General features: G+C 35.6%; 2 protein-coding genes across 3 annotated transcripts in view; both read right to left on the reverse strand.

The window, feature by feature from the left end:
* The window catches only part of LOC127850143 (uncharacterized), a 341679-nt gene that overhangs the window by 77422 nt on the left and 247199 nt on the right, over nt 1-17058 (reverse strand). The gene's annotated exons all lie outside the window — the stretch shown is intronic.
* The window catches only part of LOC127850140 (uncharacterized), a 55222-nt gene that overhangs the window by 22710 nt on the left and 15454 nt on the right, over nt 1-17058 (reverse strand). Inside the window, exons 2-4 of one of the 2 annotated variants that reach the window (XM_052382948.1) lie at nt 14867-14969; nt 1866-1952; nt 70-173 (exon numbers count right to left, since the gene is read on the reverse strand). In XM_052382948.1, coding sequence (XP_052238908.1) covers nt 70-173; nt 1866-1952; nt 14867-14969 — 294 coding nt within the window. The remainder of the gene's footprint in view (nt 1-69; nt 174-1865; nt 1953-14866; nt 14970-17058) is intronic. The other variant, XM_052382950.1, reaches the window with a different exon arrangement.

Here is a 17058-nt window from a genome sequence, read left to right on the forward strand (position 1 = left end):
CTGGGTTTTTACGGTATTACAGTAAGAACCACAAACATGCCTTGCGCAGTAAAAATTTAAGATACCAACCTCCTCAGCAACTCAGCTACTGCACTTTCTGGTGCTGTTGGAAATTCAGTCAGTATTTCCTTTACTTTCTTCTGAAATTCACTTCCTTCAGATGTCTTATCAGTCTAAACAAAGACAGAAAATAACAGGCATTAGTTAAACACTGGTCATACAAATTGAGTCGTGTTCAGAGAAAACTGGGCATAATTCATGTGCGTAAAGTGTCATCCCAGATAAGCCTGTGCAGTCCGCACATGCTAATCAGGGACGACACTATCCGCCAAAATTGGATTTTTGCTAAGAAGAGACTTCATTTAACGAAAAATGTCATAAAAAGCGGAAAGTGTCGTCCCTGATTAGCCTGTGCGAACTGCACAGGCTAATCTGGGACGACACTTTACGCATATGCATTATGCCCAGTTTTCTGAGAACGCGACTCAATTGTTTTCACTGACTCTTCATGCTCATTACTGACAATAGAAGTATGTCCAAAGAGAAAGGTCGAATAAAATTAATGTTTGGTATTTTACACAAACATACATGCTTTTTGTAATCATGCAAAAAAAGTCTAAGAAATATATTATAAATGAACAAGCATGCTTTTTTATAAACATAAGAATTAAAATAAAGTTTATTATTATTTAAAAACAAAGACTCTTATTCTTAAATGTAAAATTATTGTACTTCAAGAGATTTTTGGTAGGTAAATTTGTACAAAACTTACCTGACAGTTTTCTAAAGGACCATTCAATCCAGTCCAAATTGTTGGTTTGACAATCAAAAAAATGTGTCTCTTCCATATAACAGATTACTCGCCACAATAAATTTGTATTCTTACAAATGTGTTTTATATAACAAGATTGTGATTTTTTTAGGCCAATTTGGGATCGAAACTCCGATCCATACCTAAGCTCAAAAGGTATATATATTTCCCATATAATTGTCTTAACCCTTTGCATGCTGGGAAATTTGTAGTCTGCTAAAATGTTGTCTGCTGAATTTCTAAAATCAGCATTTTCTAAGATTTTTTTCAAAGAATACTATCAGAATAGCAAACAGTTTGGATCCTGATGAGACGCCACGTTCTGTGGCGTCTCATCTGGATCCAAACTGTTTGCAAAGGCCTTCAAAATTCGGTTCCAGCGCTTAAAGGGTTAAAATTCCCCTCTAAATGTAAACATTTTTTTCAACAGAAGATGAGTGCATTACAACAACAACAAAATAAGTTAGAGGCTTATTTGAACATATTTCCGTTTGTTTTATAAAAGTGTTTTTGATATTATTGAATTTAGCTTTTTAGTAACAAAGCAGTATTAGGAAAATATAAATAACAAAGTAAATTAAAAACGTGTAATAATGCATAGCCAAAAAATCCTGGGAAATAAAATTCCCCAGCCAAAGGGCCCCTCCATCTTTCTACCACAAGTCGAACAAAAAACGCTAAAACATGAGCTAGACTTTTCTTTAGCCAGCTATCAGCATTAACATATTTTTTCTGAAACAAACTATTTGGATAGTATGAGCCAACCTGCTTAAATTGGTTGTTAACTTGCAACATTTCATGTGAAAAAACCTAATGACTGACAAACCGATTGACTTACTAACTGCAATAATTTTATAAATATTTTTTATAATATTTTTTATAATAATAATTCCCTTTCTTGAGTTTTTATCAAAGGCAAGTGACATGCATACAAAATAACATTAATAAACATAAAAAAGCTCACCCAAAAAAGTTCATGCTATTACCAACTGAAGTGTAAATATACATGGACAGTCATAATATCAAGAAAATAAGATAATACTAGTTTACATACAGAGGAAGCGAAAAGGTTGTCAAAGTTCTCTTCCTCCGCCTCACTCGACGAACTGTCAGAGCTCTCAATGGTGGTGGTAGCTCCAACCTGAAGGGATTTGTTTTGCTATAAGCCCTACTCTGAGAAAAAGGGGTTTTATACCAGTGCATTAAGTGTAAAAAAGGACGTAAAGAGGACCCGATCCCAAAGCAAAGGGACCCTATCCTAAACCAAAATAATTTTTAAAAATCCCATTAAAATTTTTTTTTTCAAGAAGTGTCTTACGACTTATGATTATTAGACTCTATGTCTCAATTTTATTTTTTAATCAACCTACAAGATTTGTATCCAAAATGGTCAGGAAAAGGCCTGTTGTGTCAATATTTGTCGATAAAAAAAAAATCCAATCTGGTAGTTTTTGTCGATAAAAATTTCCTAATTTTTTTTTACATTTTTTTTTTCGTCTAATGAAAGTCAATTGTTAACATGATGGCCGCCCCAACCTGCAGGGATTTTTTTGCTATGAGCGTTGCTCTTTGAATACTGGGTTTAATGCATGTGTGTCAAGTGTTGTCCCAGATAAGATTGTGCAGTCTGCACAGGTTAATCAGGGACGACACGTTACGCTTCTTTGTGTTGTTATTTTTGGTTTAATGAGAGTTGCTTCTAAACGAGTCTAGTTAAGGTGGAAAGTGTCATCCCTGATAAGCCTGTGTGGACTGCACAGGCCGATCTGGGACAACTATAAACGCACATGAAATTGGGAAAAATAAAACATTACGAGTACCTGTACGTCTGGCTGTAATTTGGTGGGGGGGGAATCACTGATATCTGCGTATATAGAGGATTCAATTGCACATGCAAACATGTCACTTAACGTTCAAAAAGTATTTAAAGATAAAACAAATGAGAGCTTGCACTAGTATTTGACGTCATCCAATCTGATTCTATCAGGGTCTTCCCCAGACCATTTAAGCGCTCCTTGCCAGGGCGCTTGAATTTCGAAATCAGAGTACCCGGGGCGCTTGAAATTTTCCGATCAGTGTATTCTTCAGTAAAAGAAAGTGGAGATTGTCCAAAAAAATCAAGGTTTCCCTATCAGTGTTTCAATATTCCCTGTTTTAAAAGAGCACTCGGTACCTACTTTCACAAGTAATCCCCATAAACACCACATGGGGTAATGGATAATCTACTGATAAGATCATAGCTTGACTCGCGTATCGATTATTCTAGCCACATTACACGGTCATTTAAATGCTGAAAAGGATGTACCTGGTAACTTTCCAGTCGTCAAACTGTGAAGTTCATCGTCCAATCGGTTAAGCGAATGCTTATGAGGGCGGGGTTTACTATTGACCATTATTTTTGATTGACGTCGGGCATGAAGTACCGGTAAGAGTTTATCGCAGCTTGATTAGCAAGAAGTTGTACCATTTGAGTAATATAAAACCGGTAATTAGTACAGTACAGAACATTAAAGACGGTTTCGGGCATCATCATCACACCTTTTTACTGTAAACAAGTGTTACCTATGACTCATAATAAATACGAGAAATTAATTGCAAGTGGTAAACAACTAATTATTATAGTGAGTAAGTTGTGCAAATGACTCCCGGTTACAATTATGTGATAACAATTTATTTAATTCCAGTACATGTATATTTCAACATGTCAATTTATAGAACTGATTCACCTCGTTTTTCTGACATTTATTCGACACGTTATGCGCTTTAACAAATTTTCGTTGAATTAATTACGCACACTTGTAAATGTTTCGTCCGATAATCGATAGTTAGAAGACTGATGATGGCAACTGGCCGTGATCCTCGTGGACAACGTAAATTTCATGCATAATTCCGTCAAAACATTTATTCGACTCGTTAAGTGTTTAAACAAATTATCGTTGAATTTATAACGCAATGGTTAATATTTGTTGAAATCTCAAATGGGAATAATTAAATTTGTAATCCGAAACATATTCCCGTAAGTCGATGTTAACGCGTTTTTAATCCGAAAGACACTTCCGAATGTAAATGTAACCGCAACGTTAAATATTTTTGCTTCAAATTAGCAGTGCAAATTTATTTTGGGTCGAATCTTTTTCTCAATTAAAGAGAGCGCAAAAATTATGCAGCATGTACAACGTCGCGTCTATTGCATACAAATGGCGTGTATTGAGCGTTTTAACAAGTGCACAACAGGTCAGGGGATTGACGCATATTCAGAGGCAATATTTCATCAAATCTATATTGTCACTTAAAAACAATATAAAAAAAATATATTTTTAAACGACTGGGGAATTTTTTTGAAGAGTCACAGCGCTTTCAAATGACGTCTTTTGAAGCTGTTTTTCTTTGAGTTATAACGCGCCACAGAACGTGAATTGACACGTTAAATTAAAAAAAACCAACGTCAACATCAAAACCCACTCCCGCTCGGCCCCGGGGCACCAGAAAAAATTCCTGGGGAAGGCACTGTCTATGTGTTATGTCCCTATGATTCTTGCAAAAATCCTGACCATACCAGAAAACAATACTAAACTAAGTTGATAAACAACATTTGAGTCATGTTCTGAGAAATCTGGGCATATTTCATGTGCGTTAAGTGTCGTCCCACAGGCTAATCAGGGACGACACTTTCCGCTTTTATGGTATTTGCTGTCTAAAGGAAGTCTCTTTTACACAAAAATCCAGTTAAGGCGGAAAGTGTCATCCCTGCACAGGCTAATCTTGGACGACACTTTACGCACATGTATGCATTAAACCCAGTTTTCTCAGAACGCGACTCATTTTTGGTCACGAATTCTCTTACAGTGAGTTGAATAAAACAAAAGTACGTGAATAAAAAAATCACTGACCGGTCGAGACTTCATTGACATTGGCACTTTCTGTCCTGCCGTAGCACCACCTGTTGGCCATAGCCCTGCACCCTGATTCAAGGACTGTTGGGTGAAGATTAGGGAAACAACTTATGTAGGGAGATGCAAAAGCCTACGCAAGGTGGTCACACTGATTATGGGCCTTGTTCATCCATATCTACAGACTTATTCCCAAAGCAGAATGCTTAAAAAACAATCCAATTAAAAAAAATCCAGATTGAAATATTTTCTTAAAATATGTACATGTAACTTATGAAACTATATCTCAATTCTAGTTCAATAACATCTGCCAAAGAATTAACAATAATTTACATGATTTTGTTTAATAATTTGACTTTTCAAGGTTAAAATTAAATTTAAAAAAATCAGATCAGGGGATCAGCAGGATTTTTTTTCTTTCTTCCAATCCCCCTACCCTCTGCCCACAGTTGTGGCCACCCTTAAGTGGGAATATAAGCATAAAAGCATAAGCATACCCTTTGCCAAGGGAAAGATATACAAAACAAGAGATGTGTTCGTCAGAAACACAATGCCCCCTATTGCGCTGCTTTGAAATAAATTATTTTTTTACCTTTGAGGTTACAATATACCAAAAGATTTCCTACACAAATTCAATGTAAAAGCAATAACTTCAACAAAAAATAAAGTCAAACTTTTGCGCATAGAGACCCCCATAACCATACCTTTTCTTAAAGAGCATTCCAAGCCGCAATGATTTAGACAATAAAAAAGGGGGGTCATGCGTTTTGCAAGAAAGAACTCGATGCGAATCAGCGGTCACTGTTTTACAGCCATCAATTTACCGGGTTCGTACCAGTGGATGAGGGTTTCCCGCCATCTGTCAACGTCTCATGTAGTCTTTAACCTTCAAGCAAATGAGTGAATTTCTGTTAAACATCAATGTTTTCCCTACCACATGCACAAAGAAACATTCTAAAATAAAGTCATGGCAAGTGCCCACACAGAGAATTGTGTCTTCTTATAAATGATGTTCAGGTTTTTAAAGAGTATAGCATTGCACTCCAAAAAGATTTAGTATATTGTAACCTAAAGGAAAAATATGTTCTGAATGTAATGTGTTTTTCTTGCATATTATTATCTTCCTATTCATATTGCACCAATATATTAAGTTTGGCTGGATTATCTGTCCATTTGGCCATTTTAGATCACATTTTCACATGCGGGTGTTTTCGGTCCGAAGAAGGCGATTTAAGGGCTGTTAAAGCTTAAATGTCCCTTTTAGATTTAAAGCTGTTGTGTTCAATATCTGCAACAAAATACCAAAACAAACCATATGGACAGGCACGTGGGGCTTATGCGGGGTGGGGAAAGAATGAACTTGTTAGATATTTTCACTCCAAGCAATTTTGATAATGTCTTTTTTGTGTGTGTTTTTTTTTAAATACCCCCAAAAATGTCAATTTCACAGCAAAAAAATCCAATTTCATCCAAGACAAACAACAAATAAGCAAAAATGAGAGATCAAAGATACTTTGAAGTGTAGAAATCAATAAGCTTCCTATAACTTGTTGTTTCACACTTATAAAAGTGTGAAATCTTGAAAGCGCCTTGTTGCTCGGAGCCCGTTTATTTACCAGTCGCAAATGGTATATTCTAGCATATAATGCCATGGGTGCCTTTAAACTGCAGCAGATGGTCAATATGCTCTGCCAGCTGTCATTCAGAGGTTCAAGAGAATACAAAATTTCATATTTTGGGCGCAAAATAAGTACTTTTGACTATTTTTATGGTGGCAATCTGGTCAAAATGGGCATTAATAACTGAGCGAAAGACAAAAATGCTCATTTTGGGGGTTTAAACTAGAAGGAAAGGTTAAAATGAACAAGATACATATATGTTGGAGAGCATTATAAGCTTAGAAATGAAGTTCTATGAAGTAACAGGGGCAGAAAGGCAGCTCAGATCAATGCAGGCTTCCTGAAAGAGGTTTCTAGTACATCTTCTGGGGACACAGCTTCCCGCAGAATTCTCAACACAACACATATCATTGATCCATGTCACCTTTGTATGCAAAGACAAGCAAATAAGGTCAATACTTCCCATAAATCACTGAATGAGAGAAGCATGTACCAAATAAAAAACTAAACTGGTTGCTGAAAGTGCCACATTTTGGCAAAAAGATCCCTCTAAGGTAAATGATGAAGGGGACACTTGCTACAACAATCCTATGTTTAAGTCGGACGCCACATCCTTTCAAGCCGGGACCATGACTGAAAGCATATTGTGAAAAAACAATACCAAACACAAGCTAATTGTAGGGTTACAAGTAGCATATCAACTCAGATGCACTGCATACATGCTTAGGAACAAGGATAAACCTGTTAAGTGCCAACTTCTGCTGCCAACAAAGCGCGAGCTTTACGTGTCAGGACGCGGAACTATCCATACAAACTGCACGGGGAATTGCATGGCAGCAAGGGTTTGAGTGACCACAAACCTGATTATGACAGTATTTCACACCTTAAGCATCATAAATATGCTTATTTGCTTGCGTACATGATAATAATTTAGTATTATTACCTGTTTTACCATCAACAACCCTTATCCAGTGGCCCTCGGCTTAGTCGCAGACATTCCTCTACCTGAAAAAGTCAAAATTCCCAATAAAAAATAGATATAAAATGGCAAAAAACATGCATTTAAGTATTTTTAGTGTATTTTTATGAATAATATGAAGTAATAAACCTTGTTATGTTCATGATTGTACTAAATATGAAGGCTGCCTCAATTAAGTGTCTGCTGCACTGTCCAAACTGTAAAAATGTCCGCCATTCCATGTCAGTGAAATGGGGCTCTGTTTGAATGTTCATGCTTTATGCACTAGCTATTGTTGCGTTACTGGATCACAGAGTTCCTGGCGTTGAATTCTGACTTCATGTACCACACTAACGCTACACGGTCAACCAATATGCCTTTGAATTCAAGTTGGAAAGCTATTTAGCCCTTATTTGGCTATATCAGGGTGGGGGTCAACTTGAAAAACAACTATTCCAGGTCAAATTATCTGAATTCATGCATTTAAGGCACTTATTTTCTTCTCTTTTGTTAAGAAATGACCAAAAATCAGCTTTCCCAGTCATATTTTGCACTTGCAGATGATATTTCATTTTTACCTAAAGCTAGTTTAGGTTACAATATACCAAAAGATTTCCTACACAAATTCAATGTAAAAGCAATAACTTCAACAAAAAATAAAGTCAAACTTTTGCACATAGAGACCCCCATAACCATACCTTTTCTTAAAGAGCATTCCAAGCCGCAATGATTTAGACAATAAAAAAGGGGGGTCATGCGTTTTGCAAGAAAGAACTCGATGCGAATCAGCGGTCACTGTTTTACAGCCATCAATTTACCGGGTTCGTACCAGTGGATGAGGGTTTCCCGCCATCTGTCAACGTCTCATGTAGTCTTTAACCTTCAAGCAAATGAGTGAATTTCTGTTAAACATCAATGTTTTCCCTACCACATGCACAAAGAAACATTCTAAAATAAAGTCATGGCAAGTGCCCACACAGAGAATTGTGTCTTCTTATAAATGATGTTCAGGTTTTTAAAGAGTATAGCATTGCACTCCAAAAAGATTTAGTATATTGTAACCTTGACCTTGAAGGATGACAATGACCTTGAACTTCCACCACTCAAAATGTGCAGCTTCATGAGAACGCCGCTTTGAATTATTTTTTTTTGGACCATTGACCTTGAAGGATGACCATGACCTTGAACTTCTACCACTCAAAATGTGCAGCTTCATGAGATACACATGCATGCCAAATATCAAGTTAAATATCAAGTTTCTATCTTCAATAATGCAAAAGTTTAAAGGTTTTTTTTTCTGACGGACGGACAGACTGACATAAGCACATACTGACATACTGACTGACGGACAGTTCAACTGCTATATGCCATCCTACCGGGGGCATAACAATAAGGAAATATGGTGAAATCTAAATGGAACAATGAAAAAGCTGTTTGAATTCATGTTTATTTATAAATCAAAATATGCAAAGCAGTACCTTAGGTATAATTAATTTCTTAAAGATCAGAATATTAATAATATCTGTATCAATTATCATTATTCATCTTGTCTTTGATAATAATTAATATTCTTAAACAATTGTGATAAAGATTTTTATGAATTGCTCAGAACACTTTTCAGAGGAAATGATTTTTTTTTAAGTTTGCATGGTACATTAAACAAACATATGTGTTGTTGATTTGGTATTTATATACAAATTTTTTAATTTCTGATATTTTAAAGAATCTCAAATATATGTGTGTTGACTGATAAACAAACAATAATAATATGGAATTTAAATCGCATACTTTGATGCTACATGTATACACATTTTAATTTTAGACACTTTTTATAATTAAAATTTAACTTTGCCTGGGACTAATTTTTTGCATTGGGTAGTATGACCAGCGATTTTTTTGCCCAATTGGGAAAAGTACCGGTACATGTACCAGCCCAATTGGGAACAAGAGCACCGCCTTGCGGGAGCAGACCGCTCATCTATTTTCTTTTTAAAGGTGAAGGGACTCTCATTTTCAATCACAAAGGAGGGAGGAGTGGAGTGAAGAGGGGTGTATAGTGTGGGGTTGTGGACATTTATTACATTATCTTCCAAAAAAGCGAAAAAAAAAAAAAAAAAAAAAAAAAATCCGGGGGGGGGGGGGGGGGGGGGGGGTTGGGGGGGCGATGGGGGGGGGGGGGTTTGGGTGCGATGGTTGGACGGTATTTCAAACATAACCATTTTTTAAAAAAAAATGGGGGGGGTATAGTGTGAGGGTGTGGTGGTCATTTGTGAGATGATCTTAAAAAAAAAAAAAAAAAAAAAAAAAAAAAATAGGGGGGGGGGAGGGGGGGAGGGGGGAGGGGGGGAGGGGAGGGCACGGGGGATGGTTTGGGTGGAGTCTATTGTGGTATGTCAGGTAAGAGTAGTTTCATCAAAGTATCAATCAAATCTAATCATAAATAAAGAAGTTATGGCAATTTTAGCAAAATTTAATAATTTGACCTTGAGAGTCAAGGTCATTCAAAGGTCAAAGTAAAATTAAAGTTGCCAGGTACAGTAACCTCATGATAGCATGTAAGTATTTGAAGTTTGAAAGCAATAGCCTTGATACTTAAGAAGTAAAGTGGATCGAAACACAAAATTTAACCATATATTAAAAGTTACTAAGTCAAAAAAGGGCCATAATTCCGTAACAATGACAACCAGAGTTATGCAACTTGTCCTTTTACTGTACCCTTATGATAGTTTGTGAGTGTTCCAAGTATGAAAGCAATATCTATGATACTTTAGGGGTAAAGTGGACCAAAACATAAATCTTAACCAAATTTTCAATTTTCTAAGTATAAAGGGCCCATAATTCCGTTCAAATGCCAGTCAGAGTTACATAACTTTGCCTGCACGGTCCCCTTATGATAGTTCATAAATCTTGCAAGTATGAAAGCAATAGCTTTGATACTGTAGGAATAAAGTGGACCTAAACACAAAACTTAATCAAATTTTCAATTTTCTAAGTATAAAAAGGGCACATAATTCTGTCAAAATGCCAGTCAGAGTTACATTACTTTGCCTGCACAGTCCCCTTATGATAGTTAGTAAGTGTTGCAAGTATGAAAGCAATAGCTTTAATGCTTAAGGAATAAAATGGACCTAAACACAAAACTTAACCAAAATTGTCAATTTTCTAAGTATAAAAAGGGCACATAATTCTGTCAAAATGCATGCCAGAGTTATCTAAATTTGCCTGCCCAGTCCCCTCATGATAGTAAGTAAGTGTACCAAGTTTGAATGAAATAGCATTGATACTTACTGAGAAAAGTGGAACTAAACGCAAAACTTAACCAAAATTTTCAATTTTTTAAGTATAAAAAGGGCACATAATTCTGTCAAAATGCACGCCAGAGTTATCTAACTTTGCCTGCCCAGTCCCCTCATGATAGTAAGTAAGTGTACCAAGTTTGAATGCAATAGCATTGATACTTTCTGAGAAAAGTGGACCTAAACGCAAAACTTAACCGGACGCCGACGCCAACGCCAACGCCAACGCCAACGCCAACGCCGACGCCGACGCCAAGGTGATGACAATAGCTCATAATTTTTTTTCAAAAAATAGATGAGCTAAAAATGTGCGCGAAAATCCCTGAAATTGGGAAAATTCGGGCCATGAAGTCTTCATATTGGGATATTGGTGAATTTGATTTTTTGCTCCTAAATACTTTGAAATTGATAGATTTGTGTTGTCAAGTTGTCAATTATTATATTTACTTAGGTTCAAGCAAGTAAGAGCTGCATAGGGAAACTATATATTAATTTTTTTTATTTTTTTTTAACAGCAATAGGGAAATTTTCAGTTCTCTCCTAGTTGGGAAAGTGCTGTTTTCCAGTACTTTATAAAGAAGGAAAAATATCGCTGTATGACAATACATTTTGCTTAGAATCAGTGAGAATTTAGATAATTCAGATTAAGGGTGTAAGCATGCAACCAGAGTGCAAACCAGGTGAAATGAAATGCTGTTGAAAAGGTAGATTGGACTAAAGCATAAACATTTTTTGTAAATGTCTTGAAATGGTAAACAAGCCCATTGGAAAAAAAAAGCAATATTATAGCTTAAAGGTATAATCACCATGAGATTGCTTTATTTTTATAATGTCCTCTTTACAAGATCAAAATATTTAAAAACATTTGAAATAAAATATTTCATGTTGACCATGTTTGGTTAACCTATGTTGAGCATGTACATGTACATACAACTCCATGTACATGTACATACACAGGGAATATCATTTATGATTAAATCATTAACATTCAATTCAGTTTTCAGGAAAATATTCATACACTTTATTTAATAAATAGTAAACTATCACTGCAGAAAAAACAATAAGTTACAAAATAAGTTAGTATCATTTTGGTAGGTCCCTAAAAATGAGGGTGGGCTACACAATCTAGAAAGCTAGGGGCCCACTTGGGAAACCAGGCAAAAAAGTTAACTTCCATCCCTGGTATTCAATTATAGAATTACTTAATGTATAAGTTTAAAAGTTCTTTATAATGCCCCTTGGACAGAACTTTTAACAAGAGCACCGCATAACATGTGCCACGCTCGGCTACAGCTGCAGTTTTGAATAAATGAAAGCTTGTCAGATTTTATTTATATTTTTTTTGGGGATGTCACCGAATACCCCGAATATACAGTTTTCCGAATCGAATATTCGGAAGAAAAAATAAAAAAATCGAGTAATTTCAAAGACTTTGTATTCGTGAAATTTGCTTCAAACATTGTAAAAAAAGTTGTTCCTCGTGTCATAATGTTTATTCCTGCTACGCGCAATAATGCGTTGCTTTGGTGATGACATTATACCGATCATAAACCCTGCTAATTGCCTAACAAAAACAGACACTTTGTGTCAAAATAATGATAGGTGCAAATCGCGTCGGCAATCAAAACACCGACCCGTCTTGATCTAATAACTCGAATTGCATTTAAAATGATCAAAGATTAAATGAGTAGAGGAAGTGCCGACTTGGTGTGAAAAACAAAAATGATCGTATGGTTATAATCCCGTTGTCCAATCAAAAAAGCTTTTAGAAAATAACTTACTCAACCTCTAATGAGTATTTGCGTATCGTATGGTCCAAACTTTAATTAATTACTCAATATTCAATCAGGTATTATACTTAAAGAAATGTTTTTGGTTGTTCACCCTCATTTAATTTAAAATATTATAATTGCTACACGCATAAAGTAAATCTCTGTCCAAGCAAAATGCCACCTACGCCTTCCGCTGCTTGGAAGTATTTCACGACAATATCCGATAAGAAGTCCAAGTGACTTTTAAAAGTTGGCAACTTTAAAAGACTGACTGTTTAGTCTGTTAAACAGGTTCAAAGCGTGTTGTGGCTATGTACGTAATTCGTTTAAGTTCTGTTTTGTCATGTAATATAATGGTTCTCGTTCTATTGTTGATGTACAATATTAATAGTTTAAAATCATTTTTTTGTCATTCAATTTTATCACTAAAAAGTAATCAACAAAATCAGCTTCGAATTAGCGACGGCAACGCTGTGTCAATATTTAGTCACTTCCAGTGCACTTCCGGTAAAAACGAAAGTAGAATTCATGCAGTAATGGTACGGTAAAAAAAGTTGACTTTTTTCCAACAGATGTTGACCGAATATCCGAATATTCGTTCGGAAGGATGACCGAATATTCGAATACCAAAATCGGTATTCGTTGCCATCCCTAGTTTTTTTAAAGGTCACAGTGACCTTGACCTTTGACCAAGTGACCCAAAAATGGGTGTGGCGTGTAGAACTCATCAAGGTGCATCTACATATGAAGATTCAAAGTTGTTAATTTGTAGATGGAAGCAATTTGATTTTAGAGCCAATGTTCAAAACCTTAACAAAATGGACGGCAGACGGCGGACATCGAGCTGGCTATGACAATACCTCAGGTTTTCTCCCAAAACGCCGAGCTAAAAATCATGTAGGAGAATTACCCTAATGGACAAGAATTCAATTAACAGTTTAGCTAAAGAATAAGATATTTCTGAATTATGGCCCCTGGCAACACCAATAATAATATTTAACTTACTTTTTTTCTAGAGAATGACCCCTGGCTAAGACATCAATTATGTGATCAATTTAAGGTGCTTTTGGAGAATGGCCCCTGGATAAGCGTGTGTTTTTTTGCTAAAATTCGGGGCGGGTATTCAACCCCATTCAAAATGGAAAAAAGTACAGTCAATCTTGTGGATGCGACCACTTGTATTAAGCGACCTTTGTCTTATGCGACCATTTTGAAATTCCATGGAGCTTTTTCGCTATATAATGATATTGTATTAAGCGACTTTTGTCTTACGCGACCAGCGACCGATGATTTTTGTGTATTTTGATGTCCGAATCTTGAATTAAGCGACCACTAGGAGGTAAAAGTGGTTAATCTATTGATCTTTCAGGGACAATCCGTGTTAATTGTTTATCTAAGCCGATAAGATGTACTATCACACCTCTGCTTTGTTTTCACACCAACCATTATGATTATGCTTTGTCTCGTTGACCGGTTCTGACCGGTATTGTTGTAGACTGCGTATCAATTTATTGAGCTGAATAATAGAGGAACGTATTACGCACAGACTACAGCTTTAATAGTTTACTATGTGGAACGTTAAGAGACAACGCCGATTTTTCTCGAGTATAGATAACAGGTGCAGAAACAATGCACTGTACGAGACAAACATTTCCTGAGAAGTGCGGAAAATAAACTATCAATCGACAACATCTGTTGAAATCCATACATTACCAATTTGTAATTATGCTAATTAGTAGATATTTGTTAGCCAATCACATTGTTATTTACTTAATAAATTTTCCAATCAGGTCTGTTTGTTTGTTTCCAATTGACGTGTTTTAATTTTTTCAGCTCATTATGTATCATAATCGAGTCAGATTTCCTTAAGCGTACATGCAGATATTAAAATGTCCAAAACGAAAAGTGTTAACATTGAACGAGAACATTCGGGTTTTGGAATAGTCAAAGAGTAAAAGTGCACGTAAAATCGCAGATGAGTTTGGAGTTGGTAAAACTCAAATTCAGAACATTCTTAAGCGTAAAGCTGAGGTGCTTGAAGACGTGGAAAATAATGTGTCAGGTGAAAAAAACGCGAAAAATATTTCCTTGTCTGTGTTGTTTTTGCAAATAAATATGTACACACAATTCATTTATAATAAATGATAATTTATAATGAGTGAAAAAATGAAACACATTATAAGTAAAATATTGTTTATGTATTGTGTTTATATTTATTTTATTATAAAAGTTAAAATCATTGTTGACAAAAGAGATTATCATTCATATAGATTAAAATTGAGGGTAAGCATTCTTCCAGAATGGCCTTTTTTATTTAAAGACCATTTTATTAAGAGACCACTTTTGATTGCTCCCTTGAGTGGTCTCTTAATACAAGATTGACTACATATTTTTCCCAAATGGGACATAAAAATCGCAATTGAAGGGAGTTTCTCGCAGGCTGTTCTGGTTTTATTCTGCTTGCATACAGCCATTCTCATTTTGCTTCTGAGCGGGAAAGGGTTAATAACCCATACACACCTGAGCGGCTGCCTGGTGGGTCACTGGAGGCGGAACTGGGCCACTGGGTGGAAACCTGGGGTCCTGCCATGTGGTGGTCTTGTTGGTGTGGTCAATAAAAAAACTGAAAACATACATATAATCTTGTACATATATTCTGGTATGACAGTGTTTTTTGAAACCATTTTGGAAATGGGGCCGGGTCCATTTTGATAGGTAAAATGTGTGGCGCTTTGACTAAAATTGGAAAATTAGTTTTGCTGTTGTTTTGCTAAAAATTATTCAAACTTGAGAATACAAGTGTTTTCCGTATTAAATTTACAAAAGTTGAAATTATATGGATGGGAGTTGAACAAAATATTCAGATCTAAAAAAAATATTTTTTTGGGTGACTTCTCATTGCCAATTTTTAGCTCCCATTTGGAAAAACTATATACTTTTTTCCATTGGGAATGTGGCCAATTACCTGACCTGAGTTTGAAAAAAACACCTGTATGAAAGTCAGCCTATTTCTGCAGACAATAGTGACGAAGTGTGAATTTATAAGCTTGTTTCTGACATTACATCAGTTTCTGACATTACATACGTTTCTGACATTACATCAGTTTCTTACATTACATAATTTTCTGACATTTCATCAGTTTCTGAAAATACAAATGTACATCAGTTTCTAACATTACTGACATAACATGTACATCATTTTCTGACATAACATCATTTTCTGACATTATATCATTTTCTGACATAACATCATTTTCAGACATTACATCATTTTCTAACATTACATCATTTTCTGACATTATATCAGTTTTTGACATTACATCATTTTCTGACATTACATCATTTTCTGACATTACAACATTTTCTGACATTACATCATTTTCTGACATTACATCAGTTTCAGACAATACATCAGTTTCAGACATCACATCAGTTTCAGACATGACATCAGTTTCTGTCATTACATCTGAGACTAAGAAATACATGTACTCTGGTAGGAAAGTTAAAATTTTGCTGCAGACAAGAGTGGCACTTGAAAGCTTATTGCTGGAGGGACATACACACACTTAATTAAAATCCTTATCAAGTCTCTAAAAATCTAGGTAATATGGTCCAAGTAATGCATTGATTAATCCTTTTCCACAAAGATGGTAAAGAGTTTTTGACACATTTTTAGTCCCACAGAAATTTACATTTAATTAAATACATTTCTAACTAGATTCGAGTTTTTAAGGGTTTATTTCCAACCCTTAGTTATTGATGAGCAACAAACAGTATAAAACCTGAACAGACTGCGAGTTTCTCACAGGCTGTTCTTGTTTTATCCTGGTTGCAAAAGCCGTTCTCACTTTGCCTCTTATAGGGAAAAGGGTTCATGCATTTGAGCTCCAGGTGTGTGATTTAAGAACAACCACAGAGGAGAAAAATGCCCTACCCCCCTTACAAGGTTTAGCTAAACTCTTTGTTTCTACATAGATCAAGCAAAGTTTATAACTATTTGTAAAATAAGTATAACATTGAAAGGGAGGAAATCAACTGAAAAGAGGAAAAATCACACCCCTTAACTCCAAGGCATTTGTCCTCAGCTAAAAATTCACTTCAAAGGCTTTTTATGAGACAAACACAGATGCTAACCAAGGTGCTTACAAGCTACTGGAATCAAAACTCCATGATCATTCTGACACTGACTATTTTGTCATGCTATGCAAGCAACAAATTTAAAACCTTAACTTAAAGTGCAGCTCCATGAGATACACATGCATGCCAAATATCAAGTTGCTATCTTCAATATTGCAAAAGTTATTGCAAAATGTTAAAGTTTGACCAAACAAACCAACCAACCAACAAACCAACAGACAGGGCAAAAACAATATGTCCCCCACAATAGTGGTGGGGGACATACAAAGAGATGTGTTTGTCAGAAACACAATGCCCCCTACTAAAGGTTCCCAGCTTTTTGTATGAACAAAACTCCCTGATTTTCACTGACTTTTTCCCAGCTGGAAAATAAAAATTCCAGGATCATAATTTCAACCTATTTCTTGTTTTAGACACCCTAAATTAATAACAGTTGCAGACATAACTAAGCTACATGTATACTACAAAGCCACCATAGGCATGCAGAGGAATTGATTTGCTGTTTTAATTGTATGGACTTCTCGACACAAGTCGGGAAAGTCTGACCAAACAAAATTCCCTGATTTTTCCCTGAT

This window comes from Dreissena polymorpha, chromosome 11, assembly GCF_020536995.1.
Source record: "Dreissena polymorpha isolate Duluth1 chromosome 11, UMN_Dpol_1.0, whole genome shotgun sequence".
Lineage (NCBI taxonomy): Eukaryota > Metazoa > Mollusca > Bivalvia > Myida > Dreissenidae > Dreissena > Dreissena polymorpha.